Source organism: Microtus ochrogaster, chromosome 7, assembly GCF_000317375.1.
Source record: "Microtus ochrogaster isolate Prairie Vole_2 chromosome 7, MicOch1.0, whole genome shotgun sequence".
Taxonomy (NCBI): domain Eukaryota; kingdom Metazoa; phylum Chordata; class Mammalia; order Rodentia; family Cricetidae; genus Microtus; species Microtus ochrogaster.
The window spans coordinates 29,100,330-29,115,729 of record NC_022014.1 but is presented as its reverse complement, the minus strand read 5'-3'; the positions used below and the strand labels follow the sequence as shown (position 1 = coordinate 29,115,729).

The window sequence follows — 15,400 nt, the reverse complement described above, 5'->3', positions numbered from 1 at the left end:
GTTCGAGACCAGCCTGGTCTACAGAGCGAGTTCCAGGACAGGCTCCAAAGCCACAGAGAAACCCTGTCTCGAAAAACAAAACAAAACAAACAAAAAAAAAAAACAAAAAACTATTGCCAGGTGTGGTGGCACACGCCTTTAATCTAGGAGAGATCTCTATGAGTTCGAAGCTACAACATACATAGTGAGTTCTAGGACAGTCAAGGCTCTGTAGGAACCATCTCAAAAAAATAAGGCTGGAAAGATGGCTCAGTTGTTAAAAGCACTGGCTGCTCTTCCAGAGGACCCAGGTTCAATTCCCAGTACCCACATGGAGTTCACAACTGCCAAACTCTAATTCCAGAAGATCCGGCACCCTCACACACATGCACACAGGCAAAACACCAATGCACATAGAACAAAAATAAAAAAATACTGCGCCAGTAAGATGGCTCTGCTGCTAAGTCGGATGACCTGATGACCTGGGTGTGCAGAAGTAGATGCACACAACAAAGGTGGATTTTAAATATGGGCTGAAGGAGCCGGGCGATGGTGGTGCACGCCTTTAATCCCAGCACTCGGGAGGCAGAGACAGGCGGATCTCTGTGAGTTCGAGACCAGCCTGGTCTACAGAGCTAGTGCCAGGACAGGCTCCAAAGCCACAGAGAAACCCTGTCTCGAAAAAAAAAAAAACCAAAAAAAAAAAAACCAAAAAAAAAAAAAAATAAAAAAAAAAAAAAAAAAAAAAAAAACAAAAAAAAAAAAAAAATATGGGCTGAAGGGCTGGTTTAGTAGTTAAGAGTACCTACTACTCTTTCAGAGGTCGGAGTCCCTGCTCCCATGCTGGGACTCCCAAGCTTACAACTGTCTCTAACTCCAGTTCCAGTGATCCCTTGTGTCTCGGGCATCTTCAGGCCCCTGCATTCACAGGTCTGTATCTATAGACACTGTGTGTGGACACAAAAGGTGTGTGTGATGCTCAGGTGACAACTCTGGAGCCAGCTCTCCTGTTCTGCCTTTCTGCAGGTCACCAGTTCCACACAAACATGTAGCCGCCCAGGCATGACCGCCATTGCTTTTCAGTTACACAGGTATTGCTCAAGAGTTTCCTGACCCTTTCCTTTCTCTTCAAATGGTCTCCTTCCAAAGGCAAATCTTTACAGCATACATTCCTGAATCTTCTGGTTGTTCCTTATTCAGTGGCCAAGCCTGCTCTTCCAGGGCTTGCTTTTTATCATCTAGTATTTATCATTTATTTATTTTGGTTTCTCAAGACAAGGTTTCTCTGTGTAGACGCTACAGTCTTGGAACTCACCTTGTAGACCAGGCTGTCCTTGAACTCAGAGACCTTCCTGCCTCTGCTGAGATTAAAAGTAAGGGAGGGCCAGTGCTCCTGGCAGTTTCCCTAGCACTGAATCCTTGACCAGGAGGGAATTTAGCCCAACAGGAGTCTGACTACTGCAAGCCAAACCACACAAGAACAGTGTCTCTGAATATGTGAGCTGAGTAGAGCAGAAAGATGGAGGGCCTTACCAATGGCTCCCACAGCTGGTGGAACCCCTGCCATAGCCTTGCCTTGTTAAGAAAGGGAAAAGAAGGTAACGGGATGAGATAGCTCATCCCTGTATTCCCAGCACTCTGGTGGCCGAGGAAGGGCAGCCTGTGCTACATAGTAAGTTCAGTCAGCGCCGGGTGAGAATGCATCTCAAAGGGGAGGGGGGCGGTGCCTGTCTGTCTGTCTGTCTGTCTGCGTTCAGTGTTGGGATGGAAGGAGTAGCTCTATACGCCCGGCTGGGATTTTAATTTTATTTTATAAAACATGAGTTCTCCAGGTTGGGGATAGAGCTCGGTGGGCAGAGTAGTTGCCTTGCACATCCGAGGCCCAGAATTCCCCAGCCCAGAAAGGGAGGTGGGGGTTACGTACTTTCCAGACGGTAAAACACAAATTTTAACTATTTCGGGCGACTCCCCCTCATGCCCAAATATGGCACCCCTTCCCTAGGCAGGGGCCAGAACACTTCCGCCCTCTTCAGAAGCGCCTTCCGGCGCAGCTTCGCGTGACCAACTCCGGTACTGCTCACACCAATTCACGGCCAGGGGTTGCTCGAACTAGACTTTAAAGGCTGAATAAAACTCACCATGAAGCAAGTCCCATTGGACGAAAAGTTGATCATAGCATTTCTCAGGTAAAAGAACCGGCACCAGCACCCGTTTGAACGGTCCGTCCGCCTCGCCAGCCATGTTGGAACGCTAGCTTCCGCCAGGCTGGGTCGCCCCGCCATTACCCACACCGCGCATGCGCACTCGCCTGCAGCCTCTCTCCCCGGGGACGGTGCAGCACCGCCCCTTCTACCGCCATCCCTGCCTCGGTAACCCGAGATTATTCTCCTCCACCGACGGCGTTTTGTACGCGCCTTGACGTTCGAATTTTAAAGCGTGTCCGAGTTGTACGCCTGCGCAGTTAGGAGTTCTGCGCTTTTGTTTAGGCTATCAGTTCTGAAAAAAAAGATTTATCCCTCCGCCTTTCTCCGTCCCTCCTGCGTATGCGCCATCTTGTCTTCTCTCGGCTAACTTTATATTTGAAGTTGGAAAGGAAAAAAAATACGAGTCTTCAAAATGGCGCTGCAGCTCTATTATTTTTCCCGCTTGATTTCTCCGGAAAGAATGGCGTCGGGGAGAGGCCATTCTGAGCCGGGCATCCCTCCTAGTCCCCTGCTTCTTCTTCTGGTTTGTCCAGGTCTTGGAAAATGACCGTGAAGTAGAACAGGAGCAGACTCAGCTACAGGAGAGCAGCCCCTGACACAACAGGCAGCCTCTGCTATGTGTAGGCTGGAACCCTGAGGATGATGGTCCAGAGGGCACAGGCAAAAGGTCCCCAATATCCCTTGTTTGGGAAAAGGCACCTAGGGTCACCCCATATTGCATTCCAGCATCCAGCGCCCAGACACCGGCTCCGTGCCTTCCCGATGGATGTGCCTGGCTCTCAGGCTGTGTAAATAGTTTCCCTGCTCCTTGTCACTGGAGGGTGGAGCTGGGCTGGTTCTGCCACATGCACCTCTCAGCAGCGAGGGGCACCAGCCCAAGAATTTGGTCTACTGAGTCCCAGGGCTGCTGAGACTACACAGAAAAGCCTCTCCTAAAAAATCAGGAAAGCTTATTCTTGATTTTGGTGCAGTGGGAAGTCCATTTTTAGAATCTGGTCGTGGGCTCCCCTCCAATGGCATTACCCCCTTGCCCTTTGGTGCCCAGGCATTAAGAGTATGTTTGCTGGGCCTGAAGTTGTTCTACCCACTGCTTCCGTGGGTCGCACAGTTCTTTGCGGTGGGCTCTTCAGTGAATCTTGCCCTCACAACAGACAGTAGGACTCTCATTGCTCAGTAACCACTGGCTTCACCCATTTGAAAAGAAATGACATGGCCGCCTACTCCTATTTTGGCTGTGCTGTACCTGTAGCTTGTCAGGAACAGGATGCCAGGATCGTCTGGCAGGATAACATAACCCATTATGTTAAGGGAACGGGTAGCCATTGGCCCCAGAAGAGAGGAAAGGAGTTTTGGCAGCTTCACCAGCAGCTGTGCCAGACACAGAAGGATGAAACCATGAAGGCGTTTGGTCACTCTGGGATTTTCATCCCTTCTTGCCAGCTGTCTCCTGGTGAGTCAACCATCGGGAGGCACAAGAAGGCACATGACAAGAAACTCGTGGCTTTTAATCCTGACAGGGCACGCGAAGCCTTTTTTTGTGAACAGGAGTAGGATACCATTTTTATTAATTGCCCCCATCACAAAATTTTGTCCTTAAAGATAGGGAAGGAAAATAACTTGGTAGAGTCAGTGGCACGCTGACGAGATGAGGGGGCTCCTTGGTGGGAGCCGATGCTCACAGGGGCTGGTAGGCGGACTGTCGTCTCCGGGTAATGCAGAAGGCAATGAGCACGAAGGCAAGGAGGCCAAGGAGGACCAGGCCAATGATGAGAGGCAGCCAGAGGGATTGGTCATTGGTGCAGGAGACGCCTGGGAGAAAGGGGGACTATTAGGGATTGCTGCAGTGGTGCCTGGGACAGAGGGGGAGGGGGGAGAACACAGGGGTGATGCTCTAAATTAACCCCATAACTTAGAGCAGTAAGCAAGGGGGCATAGGTAGTCTTGTAGAGACGACTAGGGTGTAGAGAGAGAGAGCTCTGGGCAGAGTGCTGGGAGATTCCCGGGAAGGAAGAGGTAGAGGGTCTTACATGGCCCCAAGTGTCCTGTGTTGGGCAGCTGAGCAGCCTGTAGCCTCAGGGAGAGCAGGTCGAGATGAACAGTTGGAGAAAGAACTATGCTTGTATTTCTGCAACAGAAGCTTTGGCCCAGGGGAGCTTGGAGCTCTTGAAGAGATGAGTTCTGGGCTGAGAATGTCCACTCTGAAGAAGTCAGTAATGAAGAGTCAAATCCAGTCCACTCCCAAGTCCTCTGTTCCCTCCACACTAGCTAGTGTGGTGAGGAGAAAGGAAGGTTACTCACGTGTTGCGTGTGGGAAGGACACGTTGTATTCCACTGCCATATAGTTGAGGTAGACCATATTCTGGCTGTGCTCCAGGTCCTTGAGGTGAACACAGAGGATCAGAGCAGCAGGGATAGTGGCATCATCATGTCCACAGAGCAAGAAGGTAGGCGCAGGGGGCATGGGTATGGGGCACGGGAGAGGAAAGGATGAAGACAAAGCTGTCTAACCTTTTTGAATCCAAAGGTGAGCTGTCCATCAGGAAATAGGAGAAGCAGGTGGGGAGAGGAACCGACACAGCCCCCCTGGACCTTGGTTTTGTTGGGATTCAATGTAGAGATGCCCCAGGCCTACAGAAGTGAGAAAATAGTGAGTCTGAAATTACATGGCTGGGCTATGCAATGTTTTTTATCCCTACCTCTGTTCTCCTCCTTCTGACCACAGCAGGACTTGACTCTTGCTCCTTAGCTTTACCTTTCCTCCACTCTGGGTTGGGTACAGGATTCGAATTTGAATTTGTGCTTGGAGCTGAGCACAGGGCTGGGAGCCATTGGTCCATGTGTAGTTTCCGAGAGTCGCTGTGCTGCCTGGACTAGGACTCGGAGAGGGTGGATATGGTCCCGGGTGAGGGCCGGTGGTGGTGGTGGTGGAGAATCCTGGACTAGTAGCAGTGCCGTTGTTTGTGGTGGGATGAACTGTAGCGTTCCCATGACTGGTGGTCGTGGCAGGGTTGTGAGTGGAAGTTGAGGGTCCGGAACTGGTAGTATTACTTGTTGGATGAACTGTAATATTCCCGTGGGTGGTAGTGATGGGCCTGTGGCTGGTCATAGGGCTTGCTGTGCTTTCTGTAGTTGTAGGCGTCACCGTGAAGGATGGCAGGAGAGTAGCAGCTTTTTTGTGAGGACACTCTTTCCCTGTTCCTTGGGCTTTCAGCAAGATATGGTTAACAATCTAGGTAGAGGTTCCTGCCCAAGAGCTCTCTCCCACCCACCTCTCAATTCTCCTTACCTATAAGAAGTCCCAGTGAGACCAAGCAAAGCACTTCGAGCCTCATGGTAGAAGAGTTCAGAGTCCAGCTGGGCTGTGCTAGCTTCTTCCTCAATCCTCTTGGAAGAGGAAATGAAAGTTGTACTTCCCTTAACTAAGATAATCCCACCCCGAACCTGACTCAGACACCTCCGCTCCCATGTTAGTCACTGGCTTTCACAACTAAGCTGTGATTGGCAGTGGCCTTTTGAGTGGGAGGTACAAAGTCTTGATTACCACGTGAAAAATGGGGCAGTTGACTCAAGAGGATCTTACCTAAGCAAAACTTGCTCTACTTGGTTATTTACAAGGTGAGGAATGCGTTTTCCTCATTGGTCAGAAACCTAACCCCACCTGTGTGCACCACCTTCAAACCCAGCACTACTGAGGCAGGCAGACCTCAGAGGCCAACCTGGTCCATACTCTCAGGACAGAGGGAGCCCCCTTCTACCAACTCAAAGGAGGCAATCAGCATCCATATCTGGGTTGGGCCTCAGCTGTGACTATGCAAAATTCAGTTTCACTTACTCCTTGACCCCATTACTCTTTATTAGTTCCTCAAGGCTGGAATCACATGACACTTATGACTAACCTTCTGTTCAGGGCATTATACTCTCAGTACCACTTTAAATACAGTGGGTCATGTTTTTTTTGTTTCTCTGTAGCTTTTGGAGCCTAGAACTAGCCCTTAAAGACCAGGCTGGCCTCTGCTAGGATTAAAGGCGTGCCTCAATTGTTATTTGTAGGCACACACAGCAAATACAGTAAGGAACTAGCACAGCTGATCCACGCAAGCAGCAGGTGGCAGAGAAACAAACAAGAAGCCCAAACAGGCAGTTTCCAAGTATTTTTATTCAGAATTCTTGTGTTTGTTTCCTGAATCAATAAATACTATACAAAACAATGTAAAAATGGCTACCATATTCTCTCCCCTGCTCCCCTCACCTGGGGAACAATTCCCCGGACTTCACACAGGGATTCTCCCTGTAGATTTGGTCCAGCAAATTGAGGCCAGACATCTTTTAGACCCTTGACTCCCTTTTGGAGACTTGGCCGGGTGAGAAAGCCTTTAGAATCAGGTGACTGACTAGGTTAGGGAAATGATTAGTGTTTGGGGGGGGAGGGGGAGACGGCGCCTGGGGCAGAGCCTACCCCAAAGAAAAGGGTGTCTAAAATGTTCACGGTTCCTTCTTTTTGCCTCAAAAAGTGACATTTATTCAAAGAGAAAAAAAAAACAAAAAACAAAACAAAAAAAAAACAAAAACAAGATGTCCATCCCTTTGCTCCCTTCCCTCCCCCCTCCAGCTGTTCCTCAGTCCCCCAGGACTGAACCCTGGCTATGGCCAGGTAGCAGGACAGCCCCTCAAATGAGGTCAGCAACATTGAGGGGCATCTCTTCAATGGAAGTGTTGTAGAATGTCTCAATGTCTCGAAGAGTCCTCTTGTCCTCTTCCGTCACCATGTTAATGGCCACACCTTTACGGCCAAAGCGACCGCCACGGCCAATTCTAAGGAGAAAGGAATATTTAAGTGAGAAAGGGGTGCCCGCGAGTTTGAGCAAGTGAGTTCTGGTACCTCAGATCTTAATTTACCTGTGGATGTAGTTTTCCCTGTTTGTGGGAAGGTCGTAATTGATGACTAGGGAGACCTGCTGCACATCGATGCCTCTGGCCTAGGTCAAGAAAGATGGTAAGAGCTGTCAGAAGGTAATCTACCCAGACTGGCTAGGAGTACATGTAGGCAACCAAAGGCAGGCAAAGGCAACAAGCAACCCTTGTTCCCCAGAGCTCAGGCATGCCAGATTTTCTTCCAAGTTGCTACGTTCCTGAAAGGGGCACTGGTCAGCCCCTTGGAGAGGGAATCACCTTGGACTTATTCCTCCCCTCTTGCTTTCCCTAAACTGGCCTTTACTCACCAACAGGTCAGTGGTAATTAATACTCTGCTAGAACCAGACCGGAACTCCCTCATGATCACATCTCGTTCCTTTTGGTCCATATCGCCATGCTAGAAAATAAGGATGTAACAAATAACACAAGGTGTCTTCTGGGCAACCTACACACATGCACATAGCTATTAATAAGTTTTGAGAAAACTTACCATGGCAGAAACAGTGAAATCCCGGGCATGCATCTTCTCAGTGAGCCAATCCACCTTCCTTCTGGTATTGATAAAGATTACTGCCTGGGTGATAGTCAGGGTTTCATACAAGTCACACAATGTGTCAAGCTTCCACTCCTGGAGATCCGGAAACATCAGTCAGGGGCTATACCCAACAACTTACTACCAGGTCCGCCTCCTGCACTGGGCCCCACCTCTCGTTCCACATTGATGTAGAATTGGCGGATACCCTCCAGGGTCAACTCTTCCTTCTTAACAAGAATCCGAATGGGGTCTCTCATGAACTTCTTGGTCACCTCAAGGACATCAGAGGGCATTGTAGCAGACAACAAAACTACCTAGTTAGTAGGGGTGAAAATGGATCAGCCACAAGGGTGTTTTGTACTCCTCACTTCACAACCAAGCCACATTTACCCCATGAAGACTGCCGCCTTCCTTACCTGTGTGTTACTGTTGAGCTTCTGGAATATATCATAGATCTGGTCCTTGAACCCACGGCTTAGCATTTCATCTGCTTCATCCAGTACAAACATCTTGATATATTTTGGCGCTAGAAGGCAGAAACAATACCAAGCACAGTAAGAAATATTAAATATATTTAAGTTTCTTGTTAAGAGGGCAGCCAAGGGGCAGACAGTCCGCTCTCAGAATATAAGGACTGATCCTTTGCCCAAGACCTCCCTGCTAAGTGAGACAACAGCCCTGGGAAGTAGAACACTACCTGGGCTAAGGCAACAGGGAAGCTGGGCTCAGATGACACGCATGGGGTTCATCACAGAGCAACTCAATTCTAAGTAAGGGAAAACTGGCATCCTAAGAAATGAAACTTGGGAAAGCCACGCAGCAACTAACTGTAAAGTAGTACTTACACAAGTATCTCCGGTTAAGCATATCAAACACCCGGCCAGGAGTGCCCACGATGATATGGGGGGCCTCCATCTGCAGCTTCTGTACCTCAGCACGCACATTGGTGCCCCCAATACAGGCATGACAAGAGGCACCCATGTAGTCTCCTAATGCCATGACCACTTTTTGTATCTGAACACAAAAGAGATGTCTCCATTAGCTTGGGCTATGACAGGCCGTTTACTAAATTATCCTACCCGTTACCTGCTGAAAAGCAGCTGTCAATTTAATCTTTTTTGTTTTTTTTAAATATTTATTTGTTATGTATACAATATTCTGTCTGTGTATATATGCCTGCAGGCCAGAAGAGGGCACCAGACGCCATTACAGATGGTTGTGAGCCACCATGTGGTTGCTGGGAATTGAACTCAGGACCTTTGAAAGAGCAGGCAATGCTCTTAACCTCTGAGCCATTTCTCCAGCCCTGTCAATTTAATCTTAAAACACCCCCCCCCCACTGCCATCACAGATGGCAGTCCTGATTTCTAAACACATAGGCTCATATCAAGTTTTCCATTCTACATGCAACTCTAAAACCCAGGCCAGCCCTTATGGTGTGGAACTCACAGCCTCCACCCATATCACATCCCAAAGGCTGGATTCGGAATGCAACAACATACCTAACATGTTTATTACATCCCTGCCACAAAACAAGATTTCACTCATGCTGGGCACACTTTCCACTACTGAGTTATACCCCCAGTCTGTACGCAAACAATGATCTGGATACACAGGGCCTCACTGTTAATTCTAATTTCTTGCTTTTATCAACACCCAGATGCTTCAAAATAATCACTAGCTTTAAATAGTTAACACTAGCCATCAGAATTTTGTGCCCCAGGCATGAAACAGCTTTGGCCACCAAGCCAGGCATCAAGCTAGGATGAACAAAGGACTGTCATCTGCTCTGCCCCTGGCTGATTTAAGAACAACACCACCACCAAGGTGTCTCTTTGCCCATTGCCAGGGGTTCTTTCATAAAACAGCTGACCCTGCCCAACCAGCTTGATTCCACAGAACTGGGTAAAGTTTTGCTAGCAGAAAAACTGTTGATAATCAACAGCTCTAGAAGCTACCACAAGGATTCTAAAGCCAGCAGTAACAGAAAATGCACCTGGCCTTTCAATTGCTGCCATTTAAAAAGAAACCACTCTTACCTGCTGAGCCAACTCACGAGTGGGTGCCAGAACCAAAGCCTGAGTGGCCTTTAGATCTAACTCAATCTGTTGCAAAATTGATATGGCAAATGTAGCTGTTTTCCCAGTCCCAGACTGGGCTTGAGCAATCACATCATAACCTACAATCAGATCAAGAATTCCATTTGGTAAAGGAGCTTGGGCTCATAGACATGAACTAGCTCTTGTAGACCAGGCTGGTCTCGAACTCAGAGACTGACAATGATTCTTACCCTTGATACAAGGAAGAATGGCTCGCTGCTGGATGGCAGAGGGCTTCTCAAAACCATAGGCATAAATACCACGGAGGAGAGATTCTGAGAGATTCATGTCATCAAAACTATCCACAATCTCATTCCAGTTACTCTGCAGGATGCAAAGAAATGAAAAGTTAGTAAGCCAGTAACATGTTTTACACAAAAGCTGCACAACCACTCCACCCAAGCCAGCCACCTCATTCTAGGTGTCTGAGGTCACTGTAACTATAAGGAGGTACCGCCTGCTTGCTTCAGACGTGTACAGCAAGGATTTGAATAGGAGAGAAAATTCACGACAGGGCAGGAGTCTCACCTCGATGACACCTTCGGGCTCCATCCCGTCAGGGCCATTGTCTCTGGATCTGTTGATTCAAAGCATTAATTTTGTTTTCCTGCTGGAGTAGAGCACGGAAGCAAGAAGCCAATTCCCGATCGAACTCCCATTTGTTCCCAAACGACAGTCAAGAGGCACTTTAGAGTGACCCTCCTGTGAAGACCAACGGGCTGTGCCTTCGCACACAAGACGCCGAGACGCCGTGTCTTCTTCCAGACCCACACCGTCTGAGCCCAGCGGAGCAAAGCGTGTGCGCCTCCTCCCCGGCATCAAGGCCACCGGAAGTCCCGCCCTTCACCTCCGAGTTCCGAGGGTGGGCCGTCCCCTTCCCCCCACGTCATGCCGCCCGCGCCCTCCCCCCTCCCTCCGGCCTGCCCCCCCCAGTACCCGGATGTGGGAGGCCGCGGGCGGTGGCGGCCTCGCGCACAATGAGCCCCGGCCCCGAGTTAGCTAAAGGGGAGATTGCACAACACAGACAAGCGAAGCAGACTGGGGGAGGGGAACCTCTCAAGCGGCCATGTGCTCATTCGCTCCGCCACTGGGTCGCGTCTCCCCTGCCATGAAACAATCCGCAACCCGCCCGCCCCAGTCGAGAAATGGCGTCGCCCTCCCATACCTCAGGCCGCTCACCCCCGAAGGAAAGTGGACCTGCCCATCCGCAGTTTGCCAATTGCCCGGCTTGTGCGGCAAAATGGACCCGCCCGCCCGGCGCCGGGTGGGCTCCTGGTGCCTCACGCGGTCGCTCCTCGGGGTTAAGCTCAGTCCTGGCCGTCAAGAAAACCAGCACCCTGAACGGCCGGCTTCTTCTTCCCCGACCCACATTCCAAGAGCGACGTGAAGACCCAGACACCCCTGCTTGTCGCGAGTGGTACCGCCAGAATCCTCCGGAACCCTCGCGCGCGCCCTGCTCGACACAGGGAGGCAACCAGACCAGCCGGCTCCGGGCCGCGCAGCCGCCTCTCCTCTTTCCCACGCTAGGTCGCGACCTCGTCCAGCCTTTCAGTACCCGGGCTCCGCGCACCGCACCCCCCCCTCGGGCAGAGGCCTCGCGACGAACCTCGCGCCCTCCGCCCTTTCCCGTCTCCGCGCTGGTGGCAGCGTCGGCAGTGGATGGCTTCCCCCTTGCCCCCCCTCTGGACGGTTCCTCCCGGCTCGGTTCCCCCGCAACCTGGTAGGTTTTGGGCGATGGGCCTCTCAACTTCCCCCCCGCGGGACCTTCGAAGGGAGCGGCTGGGTAAGTAGCCACCACCGCTTCCAAATGCCTTTCTTACCGAGAATCTTGACTCGCAGACATGATCCTTACAATCTAGGGCGGAGTGCCCGCCTATCGACAACTTATAGAGTACCCGACCCCGCCCCAGCCATCGCATTGGCTTGGCCGCCTCTGCCCCGCCTGTCGGCGCTCTGCAACTCGACGTGACGTTAGTTTGTAGGCGCTTTACCTCGGACGCCCTATTGGGTAATTTGAATGTCTATCAAGGTCGAGGCCCGCCCTACAACCTCATTGGCTAAAGGGCCCGCCTTTCTCGCTGGTACGGAAGTGACATATAGAAGTCGGGCCTCGCGGCAGGGCAGCCATCTTGGAGACCAGCACCTTTACACGTGCGGAGGCGATCGTGCCTTAGTCACGTGTTTCGGCGGGTCCTATCAAGCGACGGGGGTGAGGCTTTAGCCTCCGGGGACTTCCGGGCACTCGGGACTACCACTTCCCTTTACATCTCTGCTACAGGTTCCTACCTAAGTTTTGTTCTTCTGACCACTACAGATTGGTGTGTTCACGGTGCGCCAAGAATGACGGAACCAGTATCGATCTCTCAGGGGATAGGAAGTTTTCCTAGCTGGAGAGAAAAGGATGAAACCCATTTCTTGTCTAACAGGCATAGGGAGGTGTGCTGTCAGGGTACTTGTCTGTTCCCAGCTTCTCTCTCAGGCTCCCTTATTTTTGAGGCTAATTCCTCTTCTTCCTGCCCTCCACTATACTGCCCTGGAGGATCTGTTTGGACGAGGAAGTGTTGGCACATATAGAAAGCTGGCTTTTGAGATCTTAAGACCTGAAAAGGGGGCAGCTAACAGCACTAGCTGGAAGGCCTGAGACAGGGCACATCCACTAATTTAAGGCCCTTCAAGTAAGACCACCACTTAAGTATCTTCAAAGGATCCTTTATTGACCAGAGCAGGACCGTGGCATTTTTATATATATATTTATATATATAAAAAAAAGTCTTGAAGATCTGGCAGGCAGTAATCCCTTTGCCCGCCCACCACCCCCACAGTTTTCCTGCCCCCTGAACGCGGAAGGAGGAATGATGCGCCCCTAGGCCACAGGGCAACATTCCCCTAGAGAGGGAGGAAAGCCTCGTGTGGCCACCCCCTTCCTATCAGAAATCAACATTCTCGCAAAGAAAACAAAATACAGAAATCAAAACATTTAAATATGAAAATCCAAAGGGACCTGGGTGGGGAGACAGAGGAACTCGAGTTTCTTGGGAAGGCTCTCCCTTGTCCCTGCCCATTAAAGGGTCTGGGGTATGAGGCTCACACAGTGAGTTTGCAGTGACACAGTTCCTTGTAGATCTGCCGTCGAAGTTTGGGCATGTCCTGCTGGGTGAAGCTGAATGGCTGAGACAGGGCCAGATGCTTGCAGTACTGGGTGTTAACAAAGCAGGCCATGAGAACGTTTACTGAGCATCCCTCCCAGTCAGGACCCGCACTACACAGTTCACACAAACCGTAAGAGAATCTCCATTTCTCATACAGACTGACATTAGCATCTAATAGCCTGGGATTTAAAACACTCTACATACAAGTGGGAAAAAAGAGATTGAATTGGGGGAGGCTGTCAAGAAGCCTCTATACTGGGACCAAAGGCAGAGAACCAGTCCCAACTCTGGATGGAAAAGAACTGGAGAGCAAAGCAGGGTTTCTGTTCTCTCACATAAAGGTACTCCCTGCTCTACAACTGGCTGAGCCAACTGAGGCAAGAACCCATCAATAGCCCTAAGCACTGACTGGCGCCAAGGGGGCCGGCACTTGCTTACCTGCAACACAAAGGCACCACAGTCGCTGTCGTTGTTCTGCCTGGCCACGTTCTAGGGAGGAAAAAGCAAGAGAATCCCAGAGGTCACGGATTCAGTTCCCACCTCCTACCCACTACCTCACTATTCTACTTCCCTCTGGAAACTCACCATTTTGAAGTAACCTTTCCAGCCCTGGTGGAAATCCAGTCGGTCTTTTTTTACCGCTTCTGCCTGCAGATACTTGGCAATATGCTATGTGGGAAAGGAAAAAGAAAGCGACACCGTCATTTACCAGCCAAATGCAGAGTCTGACAGTCACTCCTCAGGCTTGCTGCCCAGTGGCCATACATCTTTACTACTGTCTTCCCACAGCCTCCTCAAACCTTAGGGCAGCGGCGGTTAAGAGTGCGCTGGGAGTCAAAATAGGTGATGGTGCGCTGCCTGACATCCACGGATATTAGGGACCAGTGCACCTCCAGATGGATGGGGATCAGCAGCAGTTCCTTATTGAATATGTCCACCTGAAGAGAGAGTGCTGGAGGTCAGAAACAACAGATCTGCTGAAGGCCCGTAGGTTTCTAAAGAGAAAATATCCAACAGGCAAAGGAGTCATAAAATAAAATACAGATCCTAGATTGTGAGGGAAGGCTCAGCTTCGATGTTAATACTTATGAGAGGTTATTGGGGGGCTAGAGGTGACACAGGAGCAGTGCCTGGTATACAACTCATGACCTGTTGCATGCTAAACAAGCCCTTTACTACTGAATTATATCCCTACACTGTTGTTTAGATTCCCTATGTGTGTGCCATGCACACGGAAGCCAGAGGACAACTGAGTGTCCTTCCTCAGACAATGTCAACCTTTTCTTAAGACAGTCCCTCACTGACCTAGGACTCAGCAAGCAAGCATGGCAGGCCGGCCAGCCAGCAAGTTCCAGAAATCCACCTATCTCCACTTCCACAGCACTGATATTACTACTACCCCTGGACTGACTTTTTTAGGTGGGGATCAAACTCAGGTCTGCATAATCACTCTATAGGCTGAGCTATTTCTCTAGCCCAGATTTTGCTTTGTGTTTTTGGTCTTTTGAGACAGGGTCTCTCTAAACAGCCCTGGCTGTCCTGGAACTTACTATTATGTAGACCAGGCTGGCCTCAAAATCAGATCCTCCTGCTTCTCCCTCCTTAGTCCTTGGATTAAAAACGTGCACCATCACATCTGGCTGATGTTGAGATATTCGATGGTGAAGAAAGTTGGAAATAAGAAAAGTATCAGAGGGGCTGGAGAGATGGCTCAGCGGTTAAGAGCACTGGCTGCTCTTCCAGAGGACCCAGGTTCAATTCCCAGCACCCACATTGGCAGCTAACAACTGTCTGTAACTCCAGTTCCAAAGCACCTGACACCTTCACACTAATACACATAAAATGAATTTAAATGAACTTTAAAAAAAAGTATCAGAACGTACATGTGTCTTGTAATTCCAGCAGCTAGGAGGTAGAAGTAGGAATTCAGGGCCAGTCTCTGCTATGAGATCTGTCTGGTGCCAGGTACTCATACATTAAAGGAAAAAGTTTATATAAAAACTAAGCTGCTCTTCCTGAGTTCAATCCCCAGCACCCACATGATGGCTCACAACCATCTGTAACTTAAGTTCCAGGGATTCAATGGCCCCTTCTTACTTCTATGGCACTGCATGCATGTGGTGCAGACATTCATGTGTGCAGAACACCCAATACACCTTATAATAATTAAAGCAAAAACAAAATAGACTCAGGATTTTGGTACCACACCTAGGGTTGAAGTGCAGCCTCTACACTTACTGGCCTATACCTTGCCCCATCTCAAGAAGGGAACAAAAGGACCTGTCCTCATTCATTACGGGGAGTAAACTAGTCACTATCCACATGAAATGCACGGCTCAGTTAATGTGTATATTCATTCTACCACAAGTTCTTGTATCACTCAAGACACAAAACTACCAATTGGGCAAGTAACTGTTCAAGATCACAGAAGCAGCCGGGCGGTGGTGGCGCACGCCTTTAATCCCAGCACTCGGGAGGCAGAGACAGGCGGATCTCTGTGAGTTCGAGACCAGCCTGGTCTA

At 49.9% G+C, this 15,400-nt stretch overlaps 4 protein-coding genes and 3 non-coding genes across 9 annotated transcripts in view; all 7 read right to left on the bottom strand.

Annotated features, from left to right (window-relative positions):
* Mpdu1 (mannose-P-dolichol utilization defect 1) overlaps positions 1–2,701 on the bottom strand; it is a 5,266-nt gene extending 2,565 nt beyond the window's left edge. Inside the window, exon 1 of one of the 2 annotated variants that reach the window (XM_013347087.2) lies at positions 2,118–2,701. In XM_013347087.2, the coding sequence (XP_013202541.1) occupies positions 2,118–2,220 (103 nt within the window). In that variant the 5' untranslated portion in view covers positions 2,221–2,701. The remainder of the gene's footprint in view (positions 1–2,117) is intronic. The other variant, XM_005349772.3, reaches the window with a different exon arrangement.
* Positions 2,702–3,678: 977 nt separating this feature from the next.
* On the bottom strand, positions 3,679–6,247 carry Cd68 (CD68 molecule). The gene is made up of 6 exons (XM_005349771.3): positions 5,470–6,247; positions 4,936–5,387; positions 4,692–4,811; positions 4,482–4,560; positions 4,211–4,381; positions 3,679–3,992 (listed from the first exon to the last, which is right to left on the bottom strand). The coding sequence occupies exons 1-6, from the start codon at positions 5,513–5,515 to the stop codon at positions 3,859–3,861; spliced, it is 1,002 nt and encodes a 333-aa protein (XP_005349828.1). The 5' UTR covers positions 5,516–6,247; the 3' UTR covers positions 3,679–3,858.
* Positions 6,248–6,324: 77 nt separating this feature from the next.
* Eif4a1 (eukaryotic translation initiation factor 4A1) lies at positions 6,325–11,645 on the bottom strand. Of its 2 annotated transcripts, none has more exons than XM_005349770.2 (11): positions 11,550–11,645; positions 10,258–10,306; positions 9,921–10,053; positions 9,670–9,809; positions 8,476–8,644; positions 8,047–8,156; positions 7,801–7,944; positions 7,586–7,723; positions 7,403–7,492; positions 7,080–7,159; positions 6,325–6,995 (listed from the first exon to the last, which is right to left on the bottom strand). In XM_005349770.2, exons 1-11 carry the CDS (start codon positions 11,570–11,572, stop codon positions 6,851–6,853), a joined length of 1,221 nt encoding a protein of 406 aa, XP_005349827.1. In that variant the 5' UTR covers positions 11,573–11,645; the 3' UTR covers positions 6,325–6,850. The 2 variants fall into 2 exon arrangements, with proteins under 2 accessions (XP_005349827.1, XP_026636047.1); XM_026780246.1 differs by lacking the exon at positions 11,550–11,645 and adding an exon at positions 10,909–11,341.
* Positions 7,220–7,359, bottom strand: LOC113456378. The gene has a single exon (XR_003377200.1). It is a non-coding gene; the product is annotated as a small nucleolar RNA SNORA67 (small nucleolar RNA).
* LOC113456405 lies at positions 8,247–8,387 on the bottom strand. Its single transcript, XR_003377226.1, has one exon. It is a non-coding gene; the product is annotated as a small nucleolar RNA SNORD10 (small nucleolar RNA).
* On the bottom strand, positions 9,341–9,484 carry LOC113456392. Its single transcript, XR_003377214.1, has one exon. It is a non-coding gene; the product is annotated as a small nucleolar RNA SNORA48 (small nucleolar RNA).
* A 777-nt stretch (positions 11,646–12,422) lies between the features above and the next one.
* The window catches only part of Senp3 (SUMO specific peptidase 3), a 9,308-nt gene continuing 6,330 nt past the window's right edge, over positions 12,423–15,400 (bottom strand). Inside the window, exons 8-11 of the mRNA XM_005349769.3 lie at positions 13,679–13,816; positions 13,464–13,547; positions 13,317–13,367; positions 12,423–12,924 (exon numbers count right to left, since the gene is read on the bottom strand). Coding sequence (XP_005349826.1) covers positions 12,814–12,924; positions 13,317–13,367; positions 13,464–13,547; positions 13,679–13,816 — 384 coding nt within the window. The 3' untranslated portion in view covers positions 12,423–12,813. The remainder of the gene's footprint in view (positions 12,925–13,316; positions 13,368–13,463; positions 13,548–13,678; positions 13,817–15,400) is intronic.